The 16029-nt window shown below is 48.6% G+C and overlaps 1 protein-coding gene across 14 annotated transcripts in view; it reads left to right on the forward strand.

The window, feature by feature from the left end:
* Positions 1–249: 249 nt before the first annotated feature.
* The window catches only part of TBCCD1 (TBCC domain containing 1), a 37591-nt gene continuing 21811 nt past the window's right edge, over positions 250–16029 (forward strand). Inside the window, exons 1-7 of one of the 14 annotated variants that reach the window (XM_042853439.2) lie at positions 250–631; positions 1328–1718; positions 3863–4018; positions 5779–6145; positions 7359–7545; positions 7704–7885; positions 8080–8201. In XM_042853439.2, coding sequence (XP_042709373.1) covers positions 1383–1718; positions 3863–4018; positions 5779–6145; positions 7359–7545; positions 7704–7885; positions 8080–8201 — 1350 coding nt within the window. In that variant the 5' untranslated portion in view covers positions 250–631; positions 1328–1382. The other 13 variants (XM_065556213.1, XM_065556214.1, XM_005303659.4 and 10 more) reach the window with 13 other exon arrangements.

The raw sequence follows: 16029 nt of genomic DNA on the forward strand, positions 1-16029 counted from the left end.
CCTCTACATCAGCAGTGAGCCGCCTTACCAATCGCTGCTATCTGCATCACCTACCCCAGTGTCCAATCAGAATGCCTGGAAGGACAGTGACATCACTATCAGAAACCAACTAAAAGGGACCTCTCAGAGATTGCCGGTCTGGAAGGTAGCCAATCACAAGCTGCTCGTGCCTCTCGGCCAATCACGAGGCGGACATACGCCCCGCCTCCACGCTAGTCAAACACACCAATCAGAATCTCGTTACTGTGACAGAAAGCGCAGGCGCTGCTATGTCCCAGGGCCCCTGTGTTCCCGCCCTCTTCACCCCCAACCCCCCCGGCGTTGGTAGGATCATACCAATGACTGAAAACGGTAATATGTAAATTAGGGGGCGGAGCAGCGCGAGAGGCCAGGCTGGCTGCAGCTCGGACAGACGTTTGTCGTACCGGGGCACTGAGGCGTTCCCTTGCCTGCAACAGCTGCCAGCCCACGAGGAAGAACAGAGGCACGTGGGCCTTACGGGTATCGTGGGCCGGAGCCTGTCCTGCCGGTGGTCCGGAAAGGGCCTGGGCGGGGCACGTCTAGCCATTGGCTCGATAGTGTTGGTGGGGTCTAGCTAGGCAACGTCACGCTGGTCAGCCAGCAGCCGCGGGTCAGTGCGCATGCGTGGTTGCTACGTGCGGATGGGGAGGGAGCGGGGATTCAAACGCTACGCGGAGCGGAGCTCCCTGGCCCTGCCTAAGGGCAGGCGCGGTGAGCGCAGGCTCGGGATGCGGCGGTCGGGCTCCGCCGTGTGTGTGTGTGTGTGTGTGTGTGTGTGTATATGTATATGTATATATATATATATAGGGGTCTGGTCTCTGCCCTGGAGCTTGCCCGGCCTGCCCCCCCCCCCAATGCAGCCCCTCCTGGGGCTCCCTGCCCGCGCGGTGTGGGGAGCCTTCCCATCCGGGCCGGCTTAACTGTGAGGGGGGAGAAGGGGAATCATTCTCGCCTCAGACCCGCCCCTGGGTGCGGGGGCTGGTGGGGGGTGGCCTGGCCTTCCTTTGTAGCGCTCATGGCTGTCCCCAACAGGCCGTAGTTCCCGGGTCTGTGGGAGTGGGTTATAAACACACGTTATGTCGGGTTGCCCCCGTAGCAGAGGCTTTCCAAGCACGATTCCGTTGTTGGTCGTTTGTGGCCTGGTCGGGCCTGTGACGCCCAAGGCTGGCCCGGCCCCCCTGTGCTAGGTGTTGTACAAACTCGGTACAAAATGCTAGCCCTTGTCCCAAATTGCTCACTCTGGCCTTGGCGCAAACGTGCTGAGTGTTTTTTGGATCAATGTCTGGTGTTTTGTTTTGTTTGTCAGATCTGCAGGGAAGGCGGTTCCACTCCTAGTTGTGGAGTTCCCAGAGCTGGTTAAAATGGATCAGTCCATGGTGCACCTCTGGGTGAAAACAGAACCCTTCATAGTGGGGGCTTTGCAGATCCCCCCTCCATCCAAGTTCAGCATGCACTATCTCCGGAAGATGTCCACGTATGTCCGGACGCGGGCCAGCGAGGGCTGTTATCCACGCCTTTTCTGGCCTATGTGGCGACACATTGCCTGTGGGAAACTGCAGTTAGCCAAGGATTTGGCCTGGCTCTACTTTGAGATATTTGACAGTCTAGTGGAACGGACTCCAGAGGAACGTCTGGAATGGGCAGAGGTGGTGTCCAGCTGCACGTCAGAAGAGGAACTAGAGAAGCAGAGGAATAAGGCATGAAATATAATGTTGTAATCTTTCTCTGGTGAACTGTTTTAGGCACTGGAGCATGGGTTATGCCAATCAAGGTTGTATGGTTAGGGCCTTTTGCTACTCATGCACAGTCATTTGGGATCACATCCAGCCTTTTGATCTGAAGGGTTGTACAATCACATCTCCAACAGCCTTTTTCTCACACTCTTCATGGCAGTGAAGCCCTAATCATTCTGCTAACTGTGCCTGTGAATGCAGATCACGCTACCATTCAAGTTGTTAGTTGTTTTCTGTTTGACTGGAGTAAATACCAGCAACCAGATCTGCTCTTCAGAGCCACATTGCTACTTTTCCACTTTAAAAGACAAGATAGCATTACAGAACAAATGTTGTTCAGCAAGATTGCATATGGTTGATATAACTGACAGACACCTTTCTAGAGTAAAACATTTGACATAAAAAATAACAGGGTCTTGCTTAAACCCTTAAAAGCAGAGAAATCCCAAGTGTGGTTTATTCCTAACACACTACTATTTTTTCTACACAATATAGGAAGATGTGCACAAAGGAGACTTCTGTAAAGGTGACCTGCAAACAATTTCAATTAGTCTATTCCTTTTCTTCTGCTTTATGATGTATAAAATAGATTTGAACATCTACATTTTTTCCCCCTCTGTTTGTTTCACTTTATCAGGATTGTCAGCTATTGTTTCCCCTTGTTTTGCTGACTGACTTGTAGGGAGAAGGGGTGGGGGGCGGGGGAAGAAAGGTCTCAGAATGTATGTTCTCCCACAAAGGGTGGGACTATTCAGAAAAGTAATCCTTTAACGTGTTAGTTGGTCTTACAAGAAATGAGATTTAAACAGTCTGATTTAAAAATCCACTCCTCTTTTTCTTGCCTTTTGTAATGTCATTTTGCTTATTCTCTAGTTATTGTAAGGCTAGACAGGACCTGAATTTGTAATGGGGCATGGCAGAAAGCAGAAGAAAACTTTTGTCCTCTGTCTCAAGTCCAATATTTTTCCTTTGCATGTCACTGTTAAAGAACTCTTTCCACACCTTTTTGATAAACTTTTAACACTTTCAGCATTTGTTGATTGTGGCCTTTGTGGAAGGGTCTGGATCAAGGCTTATTCTTGTGGAAGGAACCTGACCTCACTTCCTTTGGTCTGTACTGGAAAAGCCAGTGGTCTTCTGAAGTTGTAATGCTGTTCTCTGATAAACTCGTGTGTGGTGCAAAAAGGCATGCTAAGGAGTGCACATATAAAAGATCCATGTGATTGTCCTGAAATCAATTGAGCTTAAACAGCAAGCTCCCTAAGCCAGGAGTAGCTGTCCATTAGTCATTTGCACTGGTCCTTTGGGTCTTGTGTTCATTCACAAAGTCTATGTGCTATTATCTAGTGGGGCTTTGGTAGCGCTTGCAGTAGTCAAGATTGCAAAACAGGTTTGTTTATAACCACTTTTTTGCACACTGATCTTTGAAATGTACAGCATTTAGGGGGCACGATTTGAACACAGGTCAGCCATTTGAGCTAGAGCGTGAAAAACTATATCCATTTGAAAACCATTCTAACACACTCATTAAAGACTACACTTAATTGTTTTTTTTTTTTAATTTGACACTTGATAATGGCCATTTTTCATTGGAGGGCCTAGTGCTTTTGTTTGATGGTGTCCCAAACTGTGCATATTGAGCCCAAGGAGAAGTATTTTTAGGAAATTATGGGCAAGTGGAAAAAAGGTTTGAGAACAAGTGTCTTCCCAAGGTTACCAGTGACATATGCAGTGGCAAATATTGTGATGTAGACAGTGAGAGAGGCGGAGCTTTTTGCATGGTGTAACATGGCTACCAGTGAGGCTTGTAAAGGAGGGGTGTAGAGTTAAAGAAACAGAAACCCCATAGAAACCAAGCAAGCACCTGTCAAGCCCATAAACCTAGTGTGTGTGTGTGTGTGTGTGTGTGTGAGCTAGAGCTTTCTTGAGGCTTGTTTAATAGCGGATAGTAACACCACACACCTATTTGTGTAGGGGAGCCACAATCAGTTGTGATATTTTAGCTACCCTGTTATCTATGTTATAAAATAGTAGGCTCTTTGGTTGAATTATTGCATGCATTAGTCATGTTCTGGTATGTGTTAACATTGTGTTCCCCTCTTGGCCAGCTGTCAGTAGACACTTTGCAGTTCCTGCTGTTCTTGTACATTCAGCAGCTAAACAAGATTTCCTTGCGGACATCTCTGATTGGAGAAGAGTGGCCAAGTCCCAGGGACAAATCTCAGTCTGACAACCTGACTGGAAAATCCACCTGTCAAAATAAGGTATTGTTTGTAACCCTGTCCCCACAGAGGTTACTGTGAGGGAGGGGCTGCAAAACCTTCACCTTAAAGTGGGGTGGGGAGCAGATCTGCTTTGTGGGGAAGTGAACTCCTGCCCAAGGCTTGTGTATGCACCTAGGGGTGCACTTAATCAATTGAGCTAAATAATAAATGAGATGGTTACTCTAACATTAATTTTCAAAAATCTAACTTGCCCATAAAAACTTGCAGCAGACTGAACTTTCACATCCAGTCTCAATCTGTGATAGGTTTTTTAAATTTCCCCGCCCAAATCTTTGCCCTTTAAAATAGAGGAGTGTAACAAGCAGAAAATGTTCATTTATTTCAGAGGCTGCTCCTCTATAATTACATGTTCAGGCTTCTAGGGTAGCCATTCTTAGAGCAATGTCTGAATAAGTTGCACAAAGCTGTGAGAAATAGATTAGTCAAATATAATCAAATGTAGGCGGTTATGTCTTGTATCTCACATTCAGAAGTATCTGAAGTTAGCCAGGTAAGCCAATCCTGCTGCACTACCATATTTGAAAGTGAATTACAAACTGAGGGCAGCACAATAGAGACTCTTAGCTGACCCACACCTTGAAAAAAGGCCAGTTGCTAGTGTCAGCAGGATTTTTGTCAGGGGTGTGACATCAATACCATACATGTTGTAGTGTCACGTGGAACAAGAACTGTTGAATTGCAACTCAAGAGCATCTGAAACTAAAAATAGGGGTTAGTGGACTTTAAACACAAAGACTTATAATAGACAAGAGGGGGAAAGTGCTTATCCAGGGCTTTGTGCTGAATGGTCCTCTTTACACATACTGTTCAGGGCATTCAGCATCATTCTATAGTGGATGATTTTTGTTAACTGCAGTTCAAGTTCAAAACTAGACTGGCCCATCTTGTGAAGCTTCATGAATAGATAATGGATCTGCCATATCTATTTCAGAAGCTTCATTCCCCCACAGGTTGGGGGATTATATTCATTGTGCTTATCCTTTTGTGAACTATTGAGGAAATGCCCCTGCTTGATGCTAATTTTCTAGGTATCTGGAATGGGCACTCCAGGTGAGTGTAACTCCTTGGTGTGGTCCAGTGAGGCCTGTCCAGCATAAGCTGATGTCTGTTGGAGTTTTCATCATCGGCTGTCTCATATTTTGGTCTTCCCTTGCTATGGAGATCTTCAGCACTTGAACTATAATGATCCTTTGAGATGAATGTTTAATGGGATTTTTCCTCATAATGGATTATCTGAGGTTTTTCCCACAACTCCTCCTGAGTTAGTACTTGATTGCATCTATTCTAAGCATCCAGGTTCAATAGGAACCATAATTGCCTTCATGGAGGCTTAGACTGTCAGGTGTTCGTTACAGTTCATTCCCACCCTAGTTTCCAAGCACCTGTGTGCTGAACCTTTTCATGAAGAGTGGAGTGGGAATCCATTTCCTTCTCTCATTCTAGCTAATATAATGACTGGTTGGTCATGGCCACGGCAAGTAGAACTATTGAACCTCTTCCACTCTGAAGATGGCTAATGGATCCAGTGTCCTTTATTTGCTGGGGGAGTCTGTTGTGGGGGTAAGAGAAGGCCTGCAGAATCAATGGTTCGTGGGAAGGAGTCTGTATTCTACTTCTGCTGATTTCTCCATTTAGAGCTGCTGTGGGTGGGATCTGAGCAGGATGCAATGGATACTGCATTGAGAAAGTGTCTCAGCCCAGTAAGAGCTCCTCTGTTTGTTTTTGTTTTGATTTCTAAGAACTGGAATGATTACACCCACCAAGCGTTTGTGCAGAACCACCTGTTGGATCTGCTGGAACTGCTATTGGACCCGGACCAGCTCACGGCCTCTTCCCATTCCACTCACGGTAGCCTGGTCTCCCCTGAAGCTGTTCGAGCTCTCAGCTTTCTCATTGAGGGGACTGTGAACAAAACCAGGACTGTCCATCCTCTTCATGAGCTTGCTCTCTGGCAGCCCTTGCATGTGAAGAACGGCTACTCGAAGATTACCAAAGCCTTCTCTTTCCCCAAGCTAGAGGTCTGGCTAAGGGCCTGCCTGACTGGGAGCCCGTTTGGGACATCTGCCTGCCTCAAGTCTGGGAAGAAACTTGCGTGGGCACAGCAAGGTATTTGAAAGCCTTGGCTTTGCTCTTTAGTTTTAGGATCAACTTTCCACTCTCTTCTGTTCCTGTTTATCAGGAGTCTGGTTTGTGGGCATTGGTGCTCTCCTGCCTGTCTTCTTGTTTACAGGAGAGAAGGGGGAGTTCATAGCTAAAGAGCTGGTCATATAAAATGCCTTCACCTCCTGTTTCCAAACGCTCCTATTTAACACTTATTATTCCCTCTCTGTTCTCTAGCTTGCATGTGTCCCCCTCCCTGCTTCAAGTTGATATCCAGATATTGTGTGGTGTATATTGGCTGTTGCTAGCAGGCTTTCTTGTTCTTAAAGATACATATTTGTTTGCAAGGTGCATTCTACTGCATAGTGAACGTTAATGCCCAAGAAAGCAAATGACTGATTGCACAAGTTAAACCCAGGGTTAGGTGGAATTGCTGTATAAGCTGCTCCATATGGCTCTGTCAATATAATTCAGTCCCGACTAAAGTTACTACTCTTCTGTTCCTAAGTGGGGTGGTCCTCTAGCTGTTCAGGTACTTTCATGGCCTCAGTCACTGTTGTATTTGAGTGCCTCACAAACATTAATGGATTTACCTTCAAACACTCCTCTGCGGTGGGTCAGGATTCTTACTCCCATTTGACAAATGGGAATTGAGGCACAGTGTAGATTAAGTGACTTGCCCAAAGTTGTAGAGGGCAGTCTGTGGAAGTATTACACTGCAGCTGGGAGGTGTGACTGCAGCACATGTTGACGTACCCAAGCTATATTTGATCTTCTGTCTGTGGGCATCAGAATGAAGACTCCTGATCTCATTTAACATACGATTATAGGTTTTCAGAGGGAGAGAAAACTAGTCTTAATCCATTCCATCAGACAGAATGGAACAACATCCTATGGTAACAAGTGCCCTGAGGGCTGTATGCCTACAGGGAGCACACCACTTGGTAAGAATACATTGGACCAGACATGCTCCTATTCCATCAGCACAGTGGTGAAAATCTGCAGACTGCTGTAATTCTCAGTTTGGCAGAAAGAGCCCTTATGTTTAGGAGGAATTTCCCAAAGAGAGTTGGGATCTAAATCCCAAGCATCAGGGTGACTTTTTTTGATGGGATATTTACTCTGTGGCTGCCTGGTGAAATGTGATGTCATGGTCCGCCTGCTTAGGAAATACGTTCAGACTTTTTTTCTGCTAATGTATGTAACTTTTGCCTTGCAGTTGAAGGAACAACCAAGAGAGCAAAGATTGCCTGCAATGCCCATATGGTTCCTGAGGTTCACCGCATGGTGGTGATGAGCCAAGTCTACAAACAGACGCTGGCCAAGAGCTCGGATACCCTGGTGGGTGCTCATGTGAAGATTCATCGCTGCAATGAGTCCTTCATATATCTGCTCTCCCCTTTACGGTGAGTTTATGTTCTCCTGGGATGCAGTGAAATGTCTTTGGGTGGGTTGCATAGGTATTTCCTGGTTCCCATTAGACATGGCAACCCCATTTTAACAGTGTGTGGCTTTGTCCTGTTCTTGGGCATTCTGGCTTACTTGCGATCTTTCTCTCTTTCAGATCTGTGACCATTGAGAAGTGCAGGAATAGCACTTTTGTCCTGGGCCCTGTGCAGACAGCCATTCACCTCCACAGCTGTGATAATGTCAAAGTCATTGGCATCTGCCACCGTCTGTCTATCTCTTCTACAACAGGCTGCACCTTCAACATTCTCACACCTACACACCCTCTCATTCTCTTGGGTAACCACGCAGTAACTTTTGCCCCTTATCACACCCATTACCCAATGCTTGAGGACCACATGGCCCGGATGGGCCTGGCTACAGTGCCTAACTACTGGGACAGTCCAATGCTGGTGTGCAAAGAGAACAGCGATGCCAGGGTCTTCCAACTCTTACCCCCCAGTGAGTTTTATACCTTTGTTATTCCTTTTGAGATGGAAGGAGACACGACAGAAACACCTGGGGGGCTGCCACATGCATACCAGAAGGCACTGAGTCAACGAGAGCAGAAGATACAGGTTTGGCAAAAAACTGTGAAGGAGGCAGGACTAACCAAGTGAGTAATTTGGCTTCCTCCATATATTTAATGCTCTGAAACTCAACTTGTCCATACAGGCCCTTGCATGAGGTCTGTTTATCTAGTCCAGTGGTCTCCAACCTTTTTATACCCAAGATCACTTTTTGAAATTAAGAGCAACCCAGGATCTGCCCTGCCCCGCTCACTCCACCCCCACCCACGTCGCTTGCACTCCCCCACCCTCACTCACTTTCATCAGGTTGGGGTAGGAGTTTGGGGATTGGGAGGAAGTGAGGGGTGCAAGCTCTGGGAGGAAGTTTGGGTGCAGGAAGGGGCTCCAGGCTGGGGCAGAGTGTTGGGGTGCAGGAGGGAGTGTGGGGTGCTGGCTCAGGAAGGGGGCTCAGGGCTGGGGGTTTTGGGTGCAGGAAGGGGCATGGGGTGCTGGCTCTGGGAGGGGGGTAGGAGTGTGGGCTTCCGCTGGGCAGCGCTTACCTTGGGCAGCTCCCGGTCTGGGGCGCAGCGGGGCTAAGGCAGGCTCCCTGTCTGCCCTGGTCCCATGCTGCTCCCGGAAGGGGCCAACATGCCCCTGTGGCCCCTGGGGGAGGGGATGTGGCGCCACGCGCTGCCCCTCTCTGAAGGCACCGCCTTTGCAGCTCCCATTGGCCGCAGTGCCCCGTTACCGGCCAATGGGAGTTGTGGGGGTGGTGCTTGCAGGTAGGAGCGGCATGCGGCCGGGGCAGGCAGGGAGCCTGCCTTAGCAGCCGTCCCATTGCACCGCCAGGTTTTTAGCGATCGACTGGGAGAGTCTCCAGGATCGAGCAGTCAATCGTGATAGACCGGTTGGTGACCACTGATCTAGTCTGTGTTTTATGCATGAGTACATTGGGGGCGTGAGGAGCTGGCAGCGTTTGGTATCCTGCTTTTGTATTGAAAACTCCTGCCACCTTATTCTGTTTGAAGGAAATCTGGTGTGTGTATGTGTGTGTGATAAGCTCACAAAATACAGGAAAAATTGTGCAAAGATTTTATGAAATGAAAGAACACGCATACTATGGGGTTCACCCTGTGTGTATTAACTCCTCAAACACAAAATGAGAAGCTTGTAGTGCTGTAAGTAAAACATATTAATGCAGTCAAGTCTCCAGTCTACTAACTAGGCCTTACTTTACTTTTGTAGCTGATCTTGCATACTATACTAATCTACACTTTTACCAACTTACTGCTTTTTCAGCACCTAGCCTGTTAAGTTTTGAATAAATTAAAACATGTTCTTTTGATGCCAAACTGACTGGATAGGAGTGCAGGACTCCAGATATTGAGAGTTCTGAATTTAGCTGGTCCTGTCTTCAGGATTTTACTCTTGGTATCATTTTGATGCAAACAAACTGTCTCCCAGTGTTGATAAATGCAAAGTAATGCACATTGGAAAACATAATCCCAACTATACAAATAAAATGATGAGGGTCTAAATTAGCTGGTACCACTCAAGAAAGAGATCTTGGAGTCATTGTGGATAGTTCTCAGAAAACATCCACTCAATATGCATCGGCAGTCAAAAAAGCAAACCGAATGTTGGGAATCATTAAGAAAGGGATAGATAATAAGACAGAAAATATCATATTCCCTCTATATAAACCCACGGTACGCCCACATCTTGAATAGTGCATGCAGATGTGGTTGCCCCATCTCAAAAAAGATATATTGGAATTGGAAAAGGTTCAGAAAAGTGCAACAAAAATTATTAGGGGTATGGAACGGCTGCCGTATGAGGAGAGATTAAAAAGACTGGGATTTTTCAGCTTGGAAAAGAGACGACTAAGGGGGGGATATGATAGAGGTCTATAAAATCATGACCGGTATGGAGAAAGTAAATAAGGAAGTGTTATTTACTCCTTCTCATAATACAAGAACTAGGGGCCACCAAATGAAATTAATAGGCCGCAGGTTTAAAAAAAACTGAAGTATTTCTTCACACAGCGCACGGTCAACCTGTGGAACTCCTTGCCAAAGGATGCTGTGAAGGTCAAGACTAGCAGAGTTCAAAAAAGAACTAGATAAATTCATGGAGGTTAGGCAGGGATGGTGTCCCTAGCCTCTGTTTGCCAGAAACGGGGAATGGACGACTGGATTGATCACTTGATGATTACCTGTTCTGTTCATACCCTCTGGGGCCACCTGGCTTTAGGCCACTGTCAGAAGACAGGATACTGGGCTAGATGGACCTTTGGTCTGACCTGGTATGTCCATTCTTATGTTCTTATAACCTCCTTTACAAACCCACAATAGGGGTAGAACTCTGGTCTTCAATTTTAAAGGCTAGAATAGAAGGAAGCAACAATAGCTTGTGTTTCAGCTGTTTTTTGTTTCCCTGTTCTGGGCTCAGCCTGTGGCTTCTATATTTGGGGGTCAGTAAGTCAAGTCATGGAGAGAGTCCAAAGCTTCTCTGAATTGTTTAATTTTGGATGGTCTCAGTCCTCAGTTTAGTTAGATGAAGCCAGGGTTCCAATGAGACAGAGTAGTATCATTGGTCTGTGATTTGTCAAGTCCTTCCAGACCACCACCTTTTGTTTAGAGCCTGAAGAGTCCCTTGTCATGAATACTACATTTGATCAAGGTGCTCTTTGCACTCAGTGCAGATTTCAAGACTTGAATAGATTGGAAAATGGCCTTTGTATCTGACAGTTTTCTGATTCAGAATTTCTATTGCACTGGATTACATTTGTCTATCTTGAATCCTGACTCCTCCAATGCCCATGTGTGTATATGTCTTGTTGAGTAAAGGCAGCACTTCAGACGTGAGTGATTTAATACCATTGACGTGAGGGGTTGGGTAAGTAGCATGGGGTTAATGTGTCACTCTCTCCTCTGGAGATGACTATTTAAATTTTGCCTGGGTTACAAATGGCAGATATGTATAGACTTAAGTTTTATGTGATGTAGGTTTTTTTAGTAAAAGTCACAGGACGTGGGCAATGAACAATAAATCATGGAAACCAGAGCTCCTCCGCCCGGGGCTGAAGTCACAGAGGTCCCACAAAATCACCAAATCCCTGACCTCCGTGACAGACTCGTAGCCTTAGGTATGTATAATTGTCTGCCTGTGCTCTGAGAATCCTAGGGCAGAAATCCTACAGGGCAGAGGTACAGTAACAGCAGTGTGGGGAAGTCTGCATGGCTTATTTCAACACCAGCAGTCTCTCTTTCAGGGGTATTCTAACGAATAGTTTTGATTAGGTGAATTCAATCTTTCCCACGTGGGCAATATGGGAAGCAAATCCAATGGCTTTGTTAGGCATGGTAAGTGTAGATCTGTTGCTTATTTTCAGTGAGGATGGAAAAGGCTACTAATTTGAGTAGCCAAAGAGAGATGTTTGGAAGTGTGGTGTGAATGCTTACAAGACTATTTCACTTGCTATGTTGCTGATGTCCTGGTGGGTTTCAGGGATCAGAGGAAGCAGTTCCAGGTGCTGGTGGAGAACAAATTCTATGAATGGCTAATTCACACAGGACATCGTCAGCAGCTGGATAGCCTTGTGCCTCCTGCAGCAGGCTCCAAGCAAGCAGCAGGATAGGATGCTCTTCTTTAACAGAAGGAAAGGAAGGGTGAGTACTGGGACAGTTTGTCTCCTGCTACATGATAGAGAAATTGTCATACTACTTTACATACATTTGTGTGCACATGGTATCCAGATGGAAACAATGAGTGTGAAATTGTTTCCGTGGGCCTCCTCCCAACAGCTTCAGATCTGGCTTTGGTTTTCAGTTTGGAGCCAAAACCTCCTCTGAGCTTCTATCTACTCCCTTGTGCACTCCAATTCTTCCTTCCATCCCCATGGCCTTTCTGGCTGAAGAGCTCTATATGGATCTCTTCCATCAGAAACTGAAATCATAATTTTGAAATGAGGTTGAAGTGCTTCACTTACGCCTCTGGTCTATATATAGTATCTGTCTCTGACAAACCAGCCTGCATGTGTCTGCGTAGACGAGATGTATGCTTCAGGTATAGTCTGAAACCAAATCAGTTAGAACAGTCTAGTTGATGCCCTTACTTGCCCTCATCTCCTGCTGCTCAGCATGTACCTGAGGGCTTGTCTACATGGGGGTTTAATCCACAGTAGCTCGAGTCAGACTAGTGTGAAAATGCCTGTGCAATCACGATGCAATTCATTAGAGCGCAGTTATACCGCAAACTCTGGAATCCTTTTTCAAATTGTATTATGTTCGATGCAAATTGTGTTAGTGCAGTTGACTGTGTGGACACAGTGCTGCCATGCAGTACTTGGGCAGTTATTCAGCTGGTATCCCACGTTGCTGTGCATGTGTCCATTATTGATCTGTCTGTTTATCTGTGTGCCTTCCACTACTCTGGGATCAAGTTGACTGGATGTTCCTTCCCCTGTTTAAAAATTGTCATGGGAACAGAGTTTGCCCATTTGCTCCTGGATTCAAATATATTGGCATTCCTTCACGCTCCAGCAGCCTTTACAACATGCCTTGAGCACCCACTTGGAGTCTTGCTGTGCCCCAGATCTCATCGCCACCTGGGGGTCAGTGCAGCAAGTTCTTGTGGCCAGCCACCAGATGAAGGATCTCTTTTTGGACGTTGCTAAGTAGTGGTCCATAAGGGGCCACAACCAGGATGCTAACCAGTGTGGGATAAAGAGCAAACAGTTCAGGAGGACTTAGATTAAAGCCAGGAGTGCCAGGAAAAGGTCCAGCAGTGGAATTGTATCCTATCTATTTCTTGAGGAGCTGGATGGGCTTTTGATCAATTACATCGTTACCAAGCCTGAGGAGCTTGTGGACCCTGATACTCCCCCTGTAGACTGCAGACAAGTGGCAAGAGTCATCAGAGGAGGAACATGAGGAGGGCAGTGAGGGGCTCTCCCCAGAAAGTCAGGATCTCATCAGGAATCAGGACCTTGATTCTGGCTATGTGGGTGAGCCAGAAACCAGGCTGAGACTGGGGCAGATTACATGCCCTTCATATAGGATTTATCTTTATAACACCGCCAGAGAAGGCAGGAGAGGGGACGTCAGCCGCTGATACGATCCAGCGGCTGCATCCCGTATTCAGAAACTATACAGGATGAACCGGACGAAAGCCATGAGGGAGATCCTCGACGGGACATCCTCCTACTGTGCCATCCAGCCCAAGAGGCTCTACTACTTCAAGGATGTGCTCGATCACGAGGCCCAGACCAACTTGCAATGCCCAGAGTGCCTTTCCCCGCTACCCCGGATCGACCTCACGGAGGACTTGGAGTGAGATTTTTTTCCCCGCAGGAGGTGCAGGCGAGGCTGTCGAGGACCAAAAACACCGCCCCTGGAAAAGATGGCATCCGCTACCTCCTGCTGAAGAAGCGAGACCCCGGCTGCTTGGTGCTCGCTGCCATCTTCAACAAATGCAAGCAGTTCCATCGCGTTCCCCACTCCTGGAAAAAGTCCATGACCATGCTCATCCACAAAAAAGGCGATCGAGACGACCCCGGCAACTGGAGGCCCATCTCCCTCTGCTCCACCATCTACAAGCTGTATGCCAGCTGCCTCGCGGCAAGGATCACAGACTGGTCAGTGTGCGGAGGCGCCGTCAGCGCAGTGCAGAAGGGTTTCATGTCCTGCGAGGGATGCTACGAGCACAACTTCCTCCTCCAGACAGCCATCCAGGAGGTCCAAGAGGCAGTGCGCAGTAGCATGGCTTGACCTGACCAACGCCTTTGGGTCCATACCCCACCATCACATCTTTGCCACCCTGGGAGAGTTCGGGATGCCAGAAACCTTCATCCAGATCCTCCGGTACCTCTACAAGGACTGCACCACCACCATCCACGCCACGGACGGAGAGACAGACGCCATCCCCATCCGCCGCGGCGTGAAACAAGGATGCCCCCTTAGCCCCATCAACTTCAACCTGGCCATGGAACCGCTCATCCGAGCCATCTCCAGTGGCCCGACCGGCTTCGACCTGCATGGCAAGAAACTCAGCATTCTGGCCTACGCGGACGATCTGGTCCTGACCGCGGACAACCCAGAGAGCCTCCAAGGTATGCTAAATGCCACCAGCTGAGCTACTGACTGGATGGGGCTCCGCTTCAATGCGAAGAAGTGCGCAACTCTGCACATTGACGGCAGCAAAAGGGACTCGGTGCAGACAACGGGGTTCCAGATCCAGGGTGAGCCCGTCATCCCCCTGGCAGAGGGGCAGGCACACCAGCACCTGGGCACGCCAACAGGGTTCCATGTCCGGCAGACACCCAAGGACACCATCCAGGAGATCTTGCAGGATGCCGCCACGATTGATGCCTCCCTGCTGGCACCGTGGCAGAAGATAAACGCCCTGAACACCTTCCTGATCCCACGCATCTCGTTCGCCCTAAGAGGATCCGCCATGGCGAAGGTGCCCCTCAACAAGGCAGACAAGATCATCCGGAAGCTGGTGAAGAAGTGGGTTGTTCCTTCCCCAGAGAGCCAGCAACTAGCTGATCTACATCGCCCACAGGCACGGCGGTGCCAATGTCCCCCACATGGGTGACCTGTGCGACGTCGCGGTGATTACCCATGCCTGCTGACATGTCCCGACGCCACGGTGAGGAACATTGCAGCGAACGCCCTGTGTGATGCGACAGAGAAGCGGATTGGCAGAGCCCCCTCAAACCAAGACATCGCCACCTTCCTGAGTGGCTCCCTGGATGGGGAATTCGGATGGGACGGGCGCGACATCGCTTCACTGTGGTCCCGCACTCGCAACGCCACGCGTCGCCTGGGGAAGCACATCAGCTGCCGCTGGGAGTGGTGCGAGGAGTGCCAGGAGCTGGGAGTCCGGGTGCCGCAGATCAGGTTGGACGACAACACCATCATCACCCCGATGGCCAGGGGCTTGCTGGAGAGGACTCTGAAGGCCACCATCCGCTCGCTGTACGTGGAAACCCTGAAGCGTAAACCGGACCAGGGTAAAGCCTTTGAGTTGACCAGCAAGTGGGATGCCAGCAACCAGTTCCTCGCTGGGGGCGGCTTCACCTGTTTCGCCGGCTGGCGGTTCATCCACCGTGCCCAGCTTAACTGCGTCCCGCTCAATGGAGCCGTCCGCCACGGGAACCGAGACAACGTTGCAGGAAGTGTGGCTACCCCAACGAAACCCTGCCCCACGTCCTGTGCAGCTGCAAACCCCACTCCAGAGCCTGGCAGCTGCGCCACAAAGCCATCCAGAACCGCCTGGTGAAAGCCATCGTGCCACGCCTGGGGGAGATCTCTGTGAACTGCACCATCCCCGGTACCGACAGCCAGCTACGACCTGACATGGTCGTCACCGACGAGGCCCAGAAAAAGATCATCCTCGTCGACGTCACGGTCTCCTTTGAGAACAGGACTCCAGCATTTTGTGAAGCCCGAGCTCGTAAGCTGGAAAAGTACGCCCCCCTGGCTGACACCCTGAGAGCGAAGGGCTATGAGGTGCAGATGGACGCCCTGATTGTCGGAGCCCTGGGCGCCTGGGACCCCTGCAACGAGCGTGTGCTGCGGACCTGTGGGATCGGTCGACGCTACGCACGTCTCATGCGGCGCCTCATGGTCTCAGACGCCATCCGATGGTCCAGGGACATCTACATCGAGCACATCACCGGCCACCAACAGTACCAGGAGGCGTGAGCCAGAGTGACATCGTTCTCCCACTACGAGAAAGGGACCAAGTGACCTTCTCCAATGGATCATATGAACTGGAACCATAAACTCCCTAAACATTTAAATCTCACCAAATGAGAGTCAATCCATCCTCATCATCATATCCACTCATTATACTCCACACCTGAACACAACCACTCTATGAACTTCATACCCTCATATCTCAATGTCTGTACTTTGACCCATCAAC

Source organism: Chrysemys picta, chromosome 9, assembly GCF_011386835.1.
Source record: "Chrysemys picta bellii isolate R12L10 chromosome 9, ASM1138683v2, whole genome shotgun sequence".
Classification (NCBI taxonomy): Eukaryota; Metazoa; Chordata; order Testudines; family Emydidae; genus Chrysemys; species Chrysemys picta.